This window comes from Sciurus vulgaris (genome assembly GCF_902686455.1).
Source record: "Sciurus vulgaris genome assembly, chromosome: 6".
NCBI classification, from domain to species: domain Eukaryota; kingdom Metazoa; phylum Chordata; class Mammalia; order Rodentia; family Sciuridae; genus Sciurus; species Sciurus vulgaris.
In genome coordinates this window covers 142489255-142507257 of record NC_136466.1, presented here as the reverse complement: position 1 = coordinate 142507257, position 18003 = coordinate 142489255, and the positions used below count along the sequence as shown (strand labels likewise).

Sequence of the window (18003 nt, the reverse complement as noted above, 5' to 3'; positions counted from 1 at the left end):
CTTTTACCTTCTTCCCCAAAATTGGTCTCTTCAGAGTAATCATCTTGGGGAATCAGTCAAGTATTGCAAGAATGCTATTATTGCTCATAACATACCTAGGAAAGTCATGTTCCAGAAGTGTTTTCAAAGTCTGTGGCATTTAAAAGAAAATAATCTCAGTGGTTGGTGATCTTTATTCTATGAAAATAGGTTTTTTTGGAACAGGCCAAGAGCACTTGAAGTCATGTCAGGTAAATGACACGTCAAACTGGTAAAACCATTTTTGGTCAAAAATAGGGAGAGATTGAAGTAGCAGAATGATTTTCCTGAGCAGTTCTACAGAGAGTTCCAAAAATACTTTGAGAAATGGCAGATTAATGGTTTTTCTCAGTGACTGCCTTGAGGGGAATACTAATTTACTTTGCACTAGTGAAGGCTATCTTTAATATCAAGACCCATTTTGTTTGTCTTTGAAGCTGATTGTCATTACTTTTAAAGTTACACCACATAAACACAGCATAGTAAGTTTGGCTAACATACTCCTACCTCTAATGAGGTGCTTGACTTCTTTAAGGAGAGGAGTTTTCCTCTTTTAAAAAATCATATTCTAAAAGAACTAGCTTATAGTAAATATACTGGCATCTGTCAAATAGTTCTGTTTTATTACATTATAAGGAAACATAAGTTCCTTTAATAGATGCTTATTGTAAAAAACTTGGGAAGTATAGAAAACTGTAAAAAAGGTAACTAGCGCTTCTACTCCCATTAGAAAGAAAACTAAATGTTACTGGGTTTTTTGTTTTTGTTTTTGTTTTGCAATTTCCTCTAGCACATGTTTACATAGCTGAGATAATATTATGTAGTAAATTCTATATCCTGTTTTTTTAATTTAGTATTAAACTGGTATTATTTTCCCCCATTAAAAGCTTTTTTATTTTCATGTTATAATTTTTCTAATTAGTTATACATGACAGTAGAGTGCATGTATGTATTTTGATAAATCATACATAAATGAAGAGAGCATTTATTTGTGGCCACATGACACTATGTAGGTAAATTTGCCATCACATCCCTAACTGGGTTTTGAGGACTTGGTACAGTATAAGCAGCAAGCTCTGGACCCTTCAGCTCAGTACCCACTTCCTTGTAGACTGAATGGCAGGATCCCCCAAGAAGGAACACTAGAGGGGGTGCTCAGACCCATCCTGGATATTTCTCCATGCTGACCAGTGGAAACTGATGGAAATTGGTCAATCCTAGCAGTCTGTGGCCCCAGGACATTGTCCATATGTCCCATGGGTTGGAAAAGTCTCAGAGCTTCCAAGGTCCTCCCTCTTACCTGGCACTCTTCACCTTGAAGCCAGCACGTGGGTCCTCAGCCTTCATTGTTTTACTTTGGATTGAATGAGGCACCTGTTACTTCTGCTGATTTCTGGAAAGTGTGCAGAGAGACCACCAGAACAAAAGAAGGAAAGTACTACATGGATAAGAGTATGTGAGAGTGGAGAGCTATTGTGTTAACCAGGGCAACACTGCTCCAACTTTTCCCACCACAGCAAACAAGGTAAATTGTGATGGCTTTTACTGCCTACGCTTGTTGTGTCCTTGCTGTTGGCTGTCCTGGCTGCTCCCTGTCTCTCACTAAAGACACATATCTGAATATAAGGGAAGGACAAGGACATTAGTCACACTGTGCCTTAGTGGTCATCACCAGTCCAAATTATTTTTTACAGTTAGAGGATAAATTAAATGGCTCAGCATTGACAGGGAAGGTCTTTTCAGTAAACCAGCATTATATATTGCCACATTATTACTGGGATGCAGGCATCTTCAATCTCAAAACCTAGTTAGAACTGGTGCAAAAACCTGTTACCATTAATCATACTGCCCTGTAGGGTTTTTTTTTTTTTGGGGGGGGGGGTGGGGAGGGACCAGGAGAACCTTTCCAAATATATTATACTGGCTCATTTTGTCATTTTTGTCCACAAAGTCTAAGGATGATAAAATTGGTACAGTTTTCTACATTTAAAGCTACTGACTAGACTTAAAGAATTAGAAGCAAAGACCTTCTAGTATCTTTATTTATTTATTTTATTTTCTACATGGAATGCTTGGAACTTTGGGAAGTTTTATGGGTATTTTGCAACCAATCTTATGAGCAAAGCACCATCAGAAGATAAGATTGTGGGTAATTATGGCACAGCATCAATAAGCATATTAGGTTCCTTTGGAGACTTCAGTGAGATGGTCAATATGGGCATCTTAGCGGTGCCAGGCACATACAAGTGCATTTGGCTGCTAAATTTTCATGATTATTGCTACTTCAACCAGATCACAGATCCTTTTTTTTTTTTTTTTTACTTTTACTCTTTGAGCTATTGAGAAGTTTCAGATCTTAGGAGAAACGGAAAGAGAAGGTTTGACAATCATCATGCCAAGTGTTTTCATTTTAAATATCAGAAAGGAAAAGCCCAAAGACTTACACAAGACCCTCCTTTGTGATTTTGTTGGGAGGGTGGTTTCCCTGTTGCTTAATTGCTTGTTTGCCCAACAGTGCAGAGCAGTCAGGTGGAGGGGTCAGTTCCTGGACCATCTCTGAACTGGATCCATGTTATTTTCTTACACCCTTTCTTGTTTGTTTCTTCTTGTTCTTCACAGATGTAAGAATTGGGAATTCTATCTATTTTTTTTTAAAGAACAGTTCTGGGCAAACAGCAAAACTGATGCCAAAGTTTCTTGTTTTGTTTTATTTTTCGGATGCCTGCACTTCGCTTCCTGGAGCAGGAAATAGAATTAAATAGATATAATTGCCAGAAGATTGAAGAAGACCAAAGAGTCATCTGTTTATTATCAATATGTCTCTGAGGCTTTAACTTTGAGACTCCATTAATAAGCATATGCATTTGACATGCGACAGAACCCAAGATAAGAGTGGCTTATCAGCATGTTATGTCTCTCAATTGAAAGTCCCAGATTGGTGTGGCAGCTCTACTTCACACAATGAGGATCCAGATTCCTTGCTGCTGTAGCAAGCAGGGTCTTTCTGTGGTCCCAGTGATCCAGGATAGTTCCCTGGGGTCTGCAGCCCAGCAGCCTCACAGTAAGGCAGGCACAGTCCTCACATTGCCTACACCTATTTCTACTCTGATCTCATTGGACACAACATGGACTGTGGCATACCTGGCTGTATGGGAAGCAGGGAAATTCTGGGCTGCAATTTTTCTAGTTAAAAATCAAAGGTGTGCTACAAAAGGAGGTGGAAACAGATTGACAGATGATTTGCAGTTTCTATCACTCACATATCTTAAATTGTCTCTAATCCCTTTGCACACTTGACTTTCCTGTTGGAACTACTTTTGTTGTAAAAGAAACCTAGGAGAGTGAGAAACTGAGGTTTGAAAATGTAATTGAGGTCTGTAGAGAGGGGAGAACTTGTGAGCCCTTCCTCTTCTCTTGCATCTCCAGTTGCTGGTTTAGCTTTTATGATTTCTGGGTTGCCTTCTGTTCCATTATGCCGTGTAGCCTCACTCAGTTTTGGCACTCACTGTATGAAGACACAAAAGGTAATTTCATCTTAAAACTCAGGGACCGTATTTAGACCATGAGTCATTCTGAAGTGTAGCTGCATGTTATACCAAATAAACAAAGTTCATATTTTAGTTTGAAATAAAGGAAAATCAAAAAGTTTGGTATGATTCATAGTACTTGACTTGCTATTAATTCATATATACAGGGAAGTCATAAGGACCACCTGTGCACATGGCTGAGCATAACCTAGCCATGAATATATTCCAGATGACAAAAACATGCAAAAATATCTTTTGATTCTTTGTAAAGCACTGCAAATCTGTTTGCTTTAAACATAAGGGGAGAGACAGGGATCATTTTATAACTCTAATAGTAAGAATGAATATTATGAATAAGTCTTTTACAATTTATCTTCTCTCCTGAGAATATAACAGTGTGAATGGACTTGTCCTTCCATGAGGAAAATTTGATTTAAAGATGAAGATTTCTAAGAATAATGTCATTAATTTAAAATTATTAATAAGAATTAGGGCTGTGTCTTGAAGGTGGAGTGCTTGCCTAGCATGCACAGGTACTGAGTTTAATCCCCAGCACCAAAAAGAAAAAAGAAAAGAAAAGAAAAAAAAAAAAAAAAGAACTAAATACTCCTCTTCTACTTTTATTGTTTAAATATATTGTTTAAATATTTTCTGCATTCTGAAACTCTGGGGGTTTTGGGCTTTCTTTGGTTTTTGGTTTTTGGGTACTGAGGATTGAACTCAGGGGCACTCGATCCCTGAGCCACATCTCCAGCCCTATTTCTTGTATTTTATTTAGAGACAGGTTCTCTCTGAGTTGCTTAGTGCCTCACTTTTTGCTGAGGCTGGCTTTGAACTCATGATCCTCCTGCCTCAGTCTCCCAAGCTGCTCAGATTGCACTGAAACTCTGGTTTTTAACAAATTATTTAAAATCTTGCCTATATAGTTATGTATCATTTTATTAATATTATATCTAGATAGTTCTATATTATGAGCAGAAACTATCCTATCTCAAACTTGGACTTCTTGGTATAAGTTAGCCATATCTGAGTACTACAAGACTTCCTCAGTCTTTAGAAGTGTGGTCTTAGTACCCTCAATTATTCTTCTGTTACATTAATTAACTCTTGCCTGTTTTCTCCAGCACAGAATAAATATTCACTGTTTGAAGTAGGTTAAAGGAAGGTGTTCCATAGCAGGGCAGCTGAGCCTTCCTACTTAGAGCCTCTTTCAATAATGGGAATCTTAGACTTCCTGTAATAGTCCAGTAGTCTTCATTTATATGGCACTGGTCTTTTTGCTTGCAGGCAAAGTTCTTCTGTGATGCATCTGAATTAGGGTTGCCCTTGTTGTTTGTCCATAGGGAAATTGCTTTCTGACATTCCAGACAGATCCATAGCTGTCTGGGAGCCACCCTTATGCCTTTTCCCCTTATAATGAGATTCTATAACTAATAGAATATATTCTTTCCTGAAAATTTTGCATTGGAAAGGAATTTTGTTTTTAATGTTAGCAAAGAGAGATATTTTCACTTCAGTGTCCAGGGAATGATTTTTCATTTGAGTTTTGGATTAATTTAATTGAAAAATATATTTTTTTTCCCAGTGGTACCTGGGATTGAACTCAGGGACTTGAGCATGCTAGGCAAGTGCTATACCATTGTACCACTGAGCTACATCCTCCACCCTTGAAAAATGCTTTAATGCTGTGACATGGAAAAACATGTCACAATGCCAGGAATATAAGAATTTTTGCTTCTCTAGAAACACAGTGTTGGTATCCAGGTGTGATCAGAACACTGGAAGTGAAATGAAAGTCTGATTTTTTTTCTTTTATGATGTATTGTTCAAATGTCCCTACCACATTGTCTTTGGAGAACTTATGCCTTTTTGAAATGGGTGCTGTTTTTGTAGAACAGCTTTTTTTCAGAGCATGGACAAAAGCTAAATGCTTCCCATGTACTACATAAACAAGTCTTCAACTTACAATCAGGACATGTTCCAAAAGTTGATTTGTAAGGCATTTGTTTAAAATTCAGAATGTGCTTGTCCTTAGAAACAGTGTATAAATGATGGTTGGGGAGTCCAAGCGACCCACTAAAGCCTATTTAATGCATAATGTAACTAAAGTCATGCTATTATGCTTCATTCATTTTGCAGGGGGGGTGGTGTGCAAGGGGGAGAGGAAGAGAAGATCTTCATCTTTCTACTTTCGAGGACTTCCTTTCCCTTATTTCTTAGCCTTGTTCATCATCACCCTTCTGTGGAGGCGCTTCTGTCTCTTGGTATTCCACCCCAACTAAATAACACCCCTCACACATACCCTCAAAATCTCTCAGTACCTCTACTTCACAAATAGAAGGGTTCTGTTCTTTGGACCTTATAGACTTTTGTGCAGTTCACCATGATCCTGTGACCCTCTGATCTTAAATATGGTGTTTCCTAGCCATCTGATGCTCTAATTAGTAAATTCTGATTAGTTTTACAAAATGAAGATCAGTCCAAAAGGGATATAGTATTTTGGAACTGGGTCACCATAAAAAAGAAATTGTCCTCTAAACCATTTGTTTTCAGCTGGGGATGATTTTGCCATCAAGGGGTATTTGGCAATGTCTGGAGACATTTTCAGTTGTCACTACTAGACATCTGGTAGAAATAGGCCAGGGATGTGACTTAACTTCCTACAATTTACAGGACAGCTATCCACAGCAATTATCCAGCTTAAATACCAATGGGACTGAGGTTGGGAAATCATGCTTTAAGCATAAGTGTGGGTTGTTAACAGGTGTTGCAGTGGAAATATCTTGGTCAAATAGTTTTGGAAATGCAAACTGTAAGAGCTTCCTAGGTATATTGGGCTGACCATCAGTTGTCTCCAGACCCTCATTGTAGACATTGGAAATTAACCTATCCTCTAATTCAAATTGACAAGAATATATTGAAAGCCTACTGTGCACGAGCAGTGTTGTAGGCGGTACAGATACCACAGGTTATGAGACAGAAAAGTCCCTGTTCTGACCAAGTTTATATTCTAGTTGGAGGAGGGCAATTAACTATATGTGTGTAATTGTGTGTGTGTGTGTGTGTGTCAGAGAGGTGTGAAAGGAATGATAAAAGGTGTAAGGTACTATGAAGAATAGAGAAGTAAAGCAGGTAGTGAGGATAAAAAGCATCAGGGAGGAAATGGAGTGTGTAATGGCTATGCCAAGAAAGGCCTCCTTCAGCTGGGTGCAGTGGTGCACTCCTGTCATCCCAGCAGCTCAGGAAGCTGAGGCAGGAGAATCATGAGTTCAAAACCAGCCTCAAAAGTGAGGCGCTGAGCAACTCAGTGAGACCCTGTCTCTAAATTAAATACAAAATAGGGCTGGGGCTGGGGCTCAGTGGTTGAGTGCCCCGGAGTTCAATCCCTGGTACCTCCCCGCCCTCCTTCCAAAAAAAAGAAAGCCTCTTTTAAGAGGCGGCATTTCAGTGGCATCCAGTGGAGGTGAGAAAGCAAGCTCCCTGCCTGTTCTAAGGAAGAGAATTCAGGTTAAAAATAGAGCAACTGCAAAGTCCCTGGTGTGGGGACCTTCTGACCCTTCTGCTGCCCCTAAGCCCCTCTCCCATAAAGTTCTACAAGCCCATTTGGCAGTGGAGGGGGAGGATTGGAGAGAGCACTGGGCTTTCCTGAAGTCATCAGGCCATCTCTGAAGTCATCTAACCATCGAAACACTTAAGTTTCATGTTGGAGTCATAAGGGAACTTAAAGAAATGCTGCTTTAGTGGTCTGTTGTTTTACTACTCTTCCCCTTCCTCCATGTGAGAACTTTGACAATCTGAAATCTCTGGTAATGGCCAATAAGGACTGGAGTATGTTTGAAGGAGAGGGAAATGAGGGGTGAGTAGAGATTGTGTTTGTGGGCCTCTAGTATGTTCTCTGTTGCCCTGTGGGCTGTGTGTTTTGGGGTTTCTAGGCCAGGGTGGTCCTTGCCTGGTGTGACTGTTGTGGACACGGGACATTTGGCATACACATTGACAGCTGAAAGCAGAACTTCGAAACCTCATGTCATGAGTCTACCACAAGCTTCTAGCCTGGAGCTTAATCGTACCCTAAGAGAACAGCAGTTGGAGTCTGTGAATGTTACCCGGTGGGCGGATGCTCTGATTTCCTCCCACGTTTGTAGCATTAAAGAATGTGAGGCTTTAATCTCCAGAGAAACAATTCTGCCTTTGTTGGAGAACAATTTATTTCCTCATAGTTGACTTCAGCACAGAGATGAGAAAGAGATGTAAAAAAGTGGAGCCTTTCTCCCCAATTTTTGCTTTTTAATCCCTTCAGGACACAGTGCTTTACACCTGGCAGCCAAGAACGGACACCATGAGTGCGTCAAGAAGCTCCTTCAGGTAAAGAGGCAGCAGCAACCTGAAATCATGTGTCATTTCTAAAAGGTGACCTTACTGTGAAGAAAGGAATACCTTCCCTACACACACACACACACACACACACACACACACACACACACACACACATTTTTAATATGATCTCAGAACCTGTGTTCCTACGTAACCTCCTTACTGAAATGAAGGTCAGGGAGAAGATTGTTTCCAAGCAACCCCCCTGGCAGAGTGGAGGATCCTTATCAAAATTTGGAGTGTCTTCCTAGGAATAGGCTCCTCCCCCAATTTTAGTCAGTTCTTTTTTCCACTTTTCTGAAGGATTTGTGACCTCTCTGTAGTCAGTTTTTACAAACTGCTGGAAATCCTTGCCATACCGGATCTCTGGTGTCCTGGTATTCTCCTCTATAAACCATTAGTCAAGTGCAAGTCTTCTTGAGAAGCGAAATTTCAACCATTATTTCCTTGTGTATAACTTAATGAGCTTTTAGTTCTTGGTTCCTGTTTCAGTGTTTGGTTTTATTCTTCTTTAGAATTATAAGCCAACTCCCTGGTTTGATAACCTTGCCAGGAAGTTTATAATGATGCCTTAAGGTGATGACATCCATAAATCTGTAAAGATGCATATTCAATGAACCCCCATAGCAGTCCACACAGTTACATCCAGCTGTTGCTAGTCAAAATGCAAGCTGGCTGTTTTCAGGAACAGCAGAGACCAATAAAATACATGTTTGGAGTACTGTCTGTTCTGTCAAGCTGTTGTCTCAGCCCCCACAAGCACTGTTTGGGACCCAGCATCTTGCTTTAATTTGTCTTTGAAACTCTATTGCAGAGCTGTGGTCACATCCTTCGACTTGTCTGCTCTGTTGATCACGTAGCTTCCTGTCTTGCATTACATGCTGCTTGCTACTGCCAATTTCAGGAATGTTCAACCTTAACAGGTCTTTGAAGCAAAACTCAAGAAAAATAGATCAGTGTCAGTGGTACTGCATTATGAGGCTTCCCCTTGAAGACAGTGAATGTAGAACTTTTCTTACCCATCTCCTCCAGGACCACACATTCTAGATAAATGAAGATCATTCACTTGCCCAGGTGTTCTGCATCTATACCTTCTGACCTGTGGGGTGTGTGTGTGTGTGTGTGTGTGTGTGTGTGTGTGTGTGTGTTAAATTTCCATTCCCATCCTACCTTGGCTATCCAGACCTTGCATCTGACTCTGATTTTAAGGAAGATTTGACCTGACAAGCTGCAAGTTCTTGTGGGCTAGGACCAGATATTCTAGCCTCTAAGGTAATTTTATATCTGGTTATGCAAATGGGTTGGTTTTTCTCTGGAATCTTTGAAGCCCTTAAGCAGTTCCTTGTGCTGTTCTAAAATTAGGCCAGAGCTTGGTAATTGTAACCTGATCTCCATTCTTCTTACCACTAAAGGGCAGGCTTTTCACTCTAAGGTAGTTTGGTCTTCCCTTGTCCAGCTTGCAAATTGTCTCACCAGTGTTGTTCTTTCTGGGCAGTTATTCAAAGACAGTCTTCCTGTTAGGTCATTTTCCTTGGGTCCTGGTCCCGTCTAGTCTGCTCTTCACCTCTTGGACAACCAGGCTTTCTGCATTGTGACCCCATGGTCTCCTGTTCCACTCACCTCCCACCTTCTCCATTTAGCAGCCTTTCTGGATCTTCAGCATTCACTGTAATTGTCTGTGTGCTAGACATATTTCCCCTCTCCAGTAAACACCATTTTAAAGTTCTGTCTTCTCAAGGCAAGGAGCACAAACAGAGCCTTGGAGAGTCTACAGATACACATGAACTCTCCCCCTTTCCCCGGAGTGCTGGCCAGTCCTCCTACCCTTTCATATACCAAGAGGTTACCAGACACTAAATATAAGCATTTATTATAAACTCACAGAGGAGTCACTACCCTAATGGAGCTCACAGTCCTGTACACATAAACACCAACACACATTACAAATTGCAAAGCACTAAGAAGGAAGCTAACAGGGTACTGAGAAGTGGCAGTTCAGGGCAGCTGCATGGAGGAGGTGATATTTAAGCTGAGATCCCTACTATGCAAAGTGTCAAGGGGAATGCATTCCTAAAAGAATAGCAAGTGTAAAAGTCCTGAGGCAGGAAAGATGCTCATCAGGGAGGAAAGAAAGCCAGTGCATGAGCCAGGGGCAAGGAAAGTGAAGAGGAAATGTGGCACAGAGTTCAGGGCCTTGTGTGTTGTGACAGGTAGACTGCAATTAATCCTAAATACACTGTGGCACTGTGAAAGACAGTAACATTCATATTTTAAAAGATTATTCCTATGTGTCAAGAAGTTGTTTAGAGGAGAAAAAGCAACTGGAGAATCCCACAAGGAGATTATCTTAGCTGTCCATGTGAGAAAGTGCTGTCTTGACTAGGGTGGTAGTAACAAGAAAGACAAGAGGGTAGATCAGAGGTATGGTTTCTGGAAAGAATTGACAGGACCTGAGAATTCATTAGATGTGGAAGGAGGAGAAAAAGAAATCAAAGATGACTCCATGGTTTCTTGCTTGTTGTCTAGATGGAGGATGGTGTGATTCAGGCATGGTGAAGGATGGGGAGGACCAGGTTGGGCTTGGAAGGGGGGAAGTGTTGCCTTTGAGGTGCTTGTAAGACAATGGTGAAGTAGGTGCAGTGGGTTCTCAAGCCTGGTGCTCAGGTGACATCTGAATAAGAATGCACCTTCTGACAGGATGGAATCCAGCTCTGCTGTTCACTGTGATCTGATAAATTATTAACTTCTTTGTGCCTCAATTTCTTTACCTAAAAATGGTAATAGTAGTGTCTATCCAGGGTTGTTAGGAGACTTAAAGCAATTCTTTGAACACAGCCTGGCATGTGACAGCTATTACTCACACAATACTTATGTTTTTGTTATTGGTAACACCAACATCAGGAGTCCCTAGCCTTGACTTCTTGACAGTATTTCAAACTGCAGTTGGGGATGAGATCACTAAGGAAGAAAGCTTAGAGAAAGAACAATGAAGAAGGTAAGAGTCTGGCTAGAGGAAGAGTAATGGCCAGAGCAGTGGAGGAAAACAGGTGTTCCAGGCAGGGAATTGAGCTGCTGAGAGGAGGAATGCTTGCAGAGGAGGGAGTGAACTGCCACTGAGAGGCTGGCCAGAGGACAAGAGTGCTACTGTGGTTGGAAACTGAAAGGTGCTGGTGACCTCCACTGGGACCATCTCCATGGAGTCTCGAGGGCTGACACCCAGCTGCAGCGGACTCAGGAGTGCATGGGAAGCAAGGAAGACTGCATGGTGACAACTCTTAAGAGAGAGAGCTGGTTTTATGAAGGGGAAAGAGAAGTAGGTTAGCAAGCGGAGACAAAGGTAGGATCAAGGTGAGAGATGCTAGCGCAAGTTTGTTAGCTGGCAGGGGTGGTCCAGTGGTGGCCAAGTGATGAAGTCAGGGAGGAAAGGGCAGGCGAAGCAGCCAAGGGCGACTGGCTTCCTCTGTCATGATTACTCAGTGAGTCTCCATCCCAATAAAAGACAGTGGGAGCACAGCAGTTGGGGCTTATTATGTTTATACCCTTCCTAATAAGACATCAGTGCTTACAGGAAATGAATGAACTGAATAGAATTTGTGCAGGATATTCTAATATGTGTTTTTACTAATTTTTGTCTTATAGTCTAAATGTCCAGCCGAAGGTATTGACAGCTCTGGGAAAACAGCTTTACATTATGCAGGTAATTTTGTTCTCTTCTTTGTCTTCTTCTGCCATAAGAAACACTAACTTGCCATTGTCGTCATTCAGGTGACCAACCTTACCATACTATTTCTGGGATTGTTTTCTGTCATCAATCCTACACATTCTCATTTTAATCAGTTTGAAAAACATGTTGAGCTTTACCAAGGAGTACACCTAGAATTCATCAGTTGTCTGCCATACAACCAGAAGAGGTCATCATGGTTAACTTATTTTAACGAGAACTGAGGATGTAGCTCCTCAGTAGTAGAGCTTGTGTACAAGGCCCTCAGTTTAATCCAAGGCACCAATTATTTAATTACTGCATATGTATGTATATGCAACTGATTTATATATATAATTTAAATCTCTTTTTAAAGAGATAATCAGAAGTGCTTGTGGATTCAGGTAATCTGTGATACAGATTTTTTCTTATTTGGTAATCAATTTTATTTATCAACATTTTGTTTTACCATTTGTCATGCAGCTGAAAGTGACAAATATTGACACTGAGCTCTCAGGCAATTAGATGTAAAAATTCTTTTATTGCTATTTGTGGAAAAGCTAAGTCCTATGAAAAGATAAAACAAATGTTTGCTGAAGGCATTTGGAAGTCACTGGTTTTAGGTCCAGATAACTCTAAAATGAAGCAGTAATTTTCAAATACCTCTTACTTACCTTCCTAACACCATTTCTCTTGAGTGCGGCTTGAGTGAATGTGTGCGACTGAATCAGACACAGACTTCTTAGAAGTGTTGATGCCCTTGATTATGTGAGTAGCTTTGTGTTTTCCTTCCCTCAGCGGCACAAGGCTGCCTACCAGCTGTGCAGGTCCTCAGTGAACACAAGAGTCCTGTAAGCCTCAAGGATTTGGTGAGTACCAGGTCGTCACTAGATGTGAAATGGACAGTGGTTACACTGTGGGATGCCTCTGAGAATCACTGAGACTTTAGAGACCCAAGTTTCTTAAAACTTCTATTGTTTTTCAGCTTAAGTCTTCTGAAAAACTGGCTTTCTAGATTATTCCTCCATTGGTCCCTAAATTATTAAGACATTTTGCAGCATGCACTTCTTTCATACGTATGTTTGTTTCTACATATATACACGTTCTGCCTTCAACCTAAATATGAAAAAAAACTTACTTTCTTGATTTGTAAAAGTAAGAAATAAGTCTAAATAGAAATTCTGGTATTTTCTTTCTGCACCCCCATGTACCACCTTAGATACCTTTTGGTTAGAATTCTCCAACTTTGAAGACAGAAATATTTCTAGCCTATTATCACCTCACAGGGTTATTTTCAGAATAAATTTATATGCCTTCACATATGAGTACAGAGTTAAATTTCATTGTATCTACCCTTAGTATGGATTGAGCTTCCCTAATCCAAAATCCTACACACTGCAGATTCTGACCTTTTGAGCACCAAACTGATGCCACAAGTGGCAAGTTCCACACTATAAAACTTTGTTTCATGTACATAATTATTAATAATGTTGGATGAATTACTTTCAGACTATGTTTGTAAGATCTACATGAAACATAAATGAACTTTGTATTTAAACTTGGATTCATTTCCAAGATATCTCATTATATATAGGTAAATACTCCAAAATCCAAAAATGTCCAAAATCTGAAACACTATTACTTCATGACCAGAAAGCATTAGAACTTCACAGAGATGATACCTAGTATTTTAGTCAGCTGTTTTACTGCTATGATCCAAAGACCCAAGAAGAACAGTTAGAGGAGGAAAAGTTGATTTGGGGACTCACTTTCAGAGATCCTTGCCCATAGATAGCTTGAGGTGAGGCAGAACATCATGACAGAAAGGTGTGGCAGAGGAAGGCAGCTCTGGACATGACAATCAGGGAGCAGACAGAGAGTGCCGCTTGACAAGGACAAAATATAAACCCCAGAGGCATGCCCCCAGTGACCCACCTCCTCTAGCCTTGCCTTGCCTGCTTACAGTTATCACCCAGTTAATCCTTATCAGGGTTTAATGAACTGATTAGGTTAATGCTCTCATAACCCAATCATTCCAGATCTAAACTTTCCTGCATTGTCTCCTGCATTGTCTCACACATGAGCTTTTTGGGGACACCTCATATCTAAACCTTAATATCTGGAAATCTATCTGAAATTGCACGATAAGACTTAATGCTGCCAGGTGTAGTTGCATACCCCTGTAATCTTAGCTGTTTGAGAGTTTTAGGAAGATCACAAGTTCAAGGCCAACCTGTGCAACTTAGATCCTGTCTCAAAATAAAGTAAAAAGGGCTGGGATGTAGCTCAGCTCAGTGGTAGAACGCCTCTGAGGTCAATCCCCAGGATAGAAGAAAGAGGAAAAAAACAAACAAACAAAAAAGAGATTTAACTGTTAAATAGCAATTGTACTTTATAAATCCCCATTTTAAAATAGTTAGGAATATTGTGGTTAGTCTTTTCTATTTTCCTATGTGAATGCTTTTAACTTAAAAATTACTGGTGACTTGCTTATAGGATATGTTCTTCCCCCAAAAGACAGAATAATAGATTTTCTTTCCAGTTTGTGTCATTTTCATGAGGCCCTCCTCAACCTGAATTACAGAAACACTTATCTATCCTTTTATTTTTCTCTTTTGTTTTATATTGCAATGTTTTCATTCTTAATCCATCTGACATAGTTTATATACAAGTTGGGGATCTAATTTTCTTTTTTCCAAAAGGACTGCTAATTGTCATGACAAGTTAATTCTTTTTATCCATCTTTTATCTTGTCTTGTGTTGGTAACAGATAAATAGAGTCTTTACTTTGTTGTTTTGACACTAAAATTATGAATGGGCATGCCTTCTGGGAGAATTGGGATGGCAGCAAATAGGTAGTTCACTGGGAAGAAGCTGCCTAGAGCAGGAAGTTCTTTTGACCATCTGGAGACAAGTCCTTCATTTCTCCAGACTGATCCTTCAGTACACATGATACACTTGCCGTAAGCCTGAACACACCTTGAGTTCATTGCTTTCTCCTGTGATCACTCAGACTGAGTGACAGATGAGGGAACAGGCAAGGGACCCAAGAGGCTAAGGCTTCCAGGGAAATGTTAACAGAGAAATTCCACAAGAAGAGTTGGCCAGGATGTCATGGTTGCCCTGAAGGGCCCACAGTATCACAATGAATCAAATATTATACCAGCAGCACAAGTTGGGGGGGACATGGGGAAAGAACAAGGGTCTTCATGATTCTGGCATTTGGTGTTAAAGTTAAAATCTAAATCAGAGTTTGTCTCCTAGGATGGGAATATACCACTGCTTCTTGCAGTACAAAATGGTCACAGTGAGGTCTGTCGCTTTCTCCTGGATCATGGAGCAGATGTTAATTCCAGGGACAAAAATGGAAGGTACTGCATAAATAGGCAAAAATCAGTGACTTAAGTGATACCACGTTCTGGGTCTTTCAGAATATCATAGCTGTATTTTGGATGGTTTGTTATAATGTGTTTTAACTTTTTTCTTTTTAAATTTTTTACCTTTTTGATAATCAAGAATCTGTTTCTACTTAAAAATAATGTTTCCCAGACTCTCTAACCATCATTGCTGACTGGATCTGTGATAAAACCATTAAATTATTAAAGTGATTAAGCCATTTCCTGTGACTTTTCATGAAAAATAAGTAAACATATTAGTTAATTTTGAAAAGTCTTCACGATGTACAGTTTCTTTAAAATACTTGAGGTACAAGGGTAAGATGGCACTCATTAAATACTATCATTTTATATCAGACAGTATAGAAGATTGTGTCTATGTTGTTTGACTAAATATGGATTAACATTTAGATTTAATTTGCAGTTTAAAAAAAAAATACCACCTAATATCATCTTGATGGCATTTCATTTTGAATTTCCCAGAAGAGTAAGTGTAGAAAGGTTCTTTTCCCTGTTTTCAGGACAAATAATTTCTGAGGAAAGAGTTTTTACCTTTGTTTAGGGCTAATTTTGTGTTTCCTTTTTCTTTAGAACTGCTCTCATGCTGGCTTGTGAAATTGGCAGCTCTACCATCGTGGAAGCCTTAATTAAAAAGGGTGCAGACCTAAACCTTGTAGATTCTCTTGGACACAATGCCTTACATTATTCCAAACTCTCAGAAAATGCAGGAATTCAAAGCCTTCTATTATCGAAAATCTCTCAGGATGCTGGTATGTGAAAGAAAATAGTCAATGTTGTTTTAAATTTATGCACTCCATTTTCCCCAAAGGATAAAGGAATTTGTGCAATACGATATATTTTATTATTCTTTTAAACATAGGCTTGAAGAAAAATGAAGTGTTAAATGTTGTGTATGGTGTGTGTGTGTGTGTGTGTGTGTGTGTGTGTGTGTGTGTTCCCACCCAAAGCAAATATGAAATATGAGTCACTATGGTTCTTATAGTAATTTCTTTTCACTTTTTCTTCTTTAGACTTAAAGACTCCAACAAAACCAAAGCAGGTATTTATCTTTTGGGGTAGGGGTGTTTTTCATTTATGTTTGTGGGTGTTTGAAAATGTTTATAATAAACTCTGTGGTTCACTAGAAAAGTGATGATGACCGCCTGGTGTGGTGGCACCCACCTGTAATCCCAGAAACTCGGGAGGCTGAGGTAGGAGGATCGCAAGTTCGAGGTCAGCCTCAGAAAATTAGTGAGGCCCTAAGCAACTAAGCAAGACCCTTTCTCAAAATAAAAAATAAAATGGGCCAGGGATATAGCTCAGTGATAAAGTGTTTGATACTGGGTTCAACCCCAGTATCAAAAAAAAAAGTAAAGGTAAGTGATGACTTTGTTGAAAATACTTAAGGACTGCAATGACTTTGGAATAAATGATTCATTGTTATGAGACGGTAAATGTTTTCTTAATGATTTACCTTATTTCAAAAGCATGTAACTTTAAACTTGCTACCTATATATTTATCTTTTTCTGAAATGTACTAATACTCCCTAATGGTGTGAAAATGTTTGATGTGGTTTAAACAGAGACTGAATAACAATATTTTAACTACTTATAATATCATGTGGACTACAGACCTATAGTCACAAAAATGCTAGATATTTAATGAAAATAAGAAGTTTAACTTCTCCTTTTAATTGTTTTTTTCCTAAAAATTCACCTCCTGTTACCTAGAGTTAAATACTTGTATTATCACATGAAATACTGACCTATCATTACAAAAATGTTAAATACTTAAAGAAAATAAGACATTTAGCTTTTCCTTTTATTTTAATTTTTTTCCTCCTCAGAAATTTCACCTAGTATTACATGGAATAGAAATTGAGAAGTTTGCCCTATTATTTTGGAGTTTTTCCAAAAAGCATGTCTCACTATCAACTTAAGTTTGGCTATTCTATTTACTTATATATCAAGGTTCTTGTAGATATTACAGACAACAAATAATGCTGAATTTATTATGTGCTAACTGTATTCCTTACCAATAACTTTCAGAGATGAGGTTCCCCCTTTCCCTCATGTTTACATTCTTAAAAAAAAAAAAATGGTGGGGAGGATGGAAGTCATGCTGAGATGGGGGACATCCCAGTGCCATGCATTAAGATGGAGAGTACCTGTGAAAGTGTTCTGGGTTCTGATTATGGTAGACAACTCCTCATCCTCTACTTCGGCAGTTCTCCACACCATCTTCATCTGGTTTTGTCTGTTTTTAATCTTCTTGCTATAAAAGCATGAACGGCTAGAAGAAAACTTAGAGCATGCACATTACTATATTTTTATGTTGGCAGAAGATTTCAGGTCTTGATGAATTAAGACACGCATGAACTGTAGAGGTTTTTCTCATTTGTTTGATGAAGCTACTTGCTCAGACTTTACTAACCTAACTAACCCACCTCCATTCTTTGGACTGTGATAACTTTCAGCATGATCAAGTCTCTAAACTAAGCTCAGAAAGAAGTGGAACTCCAAAAAAAACGCAAAGCTCCACCACCTCCTATCAGTCCTACTCAGGTAAAAACCAAAGCAAACCAAAAACAATAAGCACAAAACAACAAAGTCATAATTTTGTCATTTTGCATTTAGGTCAAAAAGTGGTATTTTAGACCTGACCCTTAGTACGCATTTAAAATTTTCTTAAAGTTTGTAGATTACAAATTGTGGTAAGAAGGATTTTGATTATTACTATGAAAATAATGTTGACTTTTATTTGTTTAAAAACTGGAGGATTGAATAGTATCTTTTTTAAAAAGCTCAAGGGAATTTCTCAAAATCTTATGACAGGCCAGGCACGGTGGTGCACGCCTGTAATCCCAGTAGCTTAAGAGCCTAAGGCCGGAGGATGGTGAGTTCAAAGCCAGCCATAGCAACTTAGCAAGGCCCTAAGTGACTTAGCAAGACTCTGTCTCTCAAAATAAAAAAGTCAAAAAAGGGCTGGAAT

At 39.3% G+C, this 18003-nt stretch overlaps 1 protein-coding gene and 1 long non-coding RNA gene across 2 annotated transcripts in view; one reads left to right on the top strand and one right to left on the bottom strand.

The window, feature by feature from the left end:
- RAI14 (retinoic acid induced 14) overlaps positions 1–18003 on the top strand; it is a 144094-nt gene that overhangs the window by 110740 nt on the left and 15351 nt on the right. The window contains 8 exon segments of the mRNA XM_079145741.1: positions 7843–7907; positions 11556–11613; positions 12415–12485; positions 14881–14987; positions 15603–15781; positions 16043–16071; positions 17489–17533; positions 17535–17576. Coding sequence (XP_079001867.1) covers positions 7843–7907; positions 11556–11613; positions 12415–12485; positions 14881–14987; positions 15603–15781; positions 16043–16071; positions 17489–17533; positions 17535–17576 — 596 coding nt within the window.
- Positions 1900–17576, bottom strand: LOC306664722. Its single transcript, XR_013764786.1, has 2 exons — positions 17180–17576; positions 1900–3523 (listed from the first exon to the last, which is right to left on the bottom strand). It is a non-coding gene; the product is annotated as an uncharacterized lncRNA (long non-coding RNA).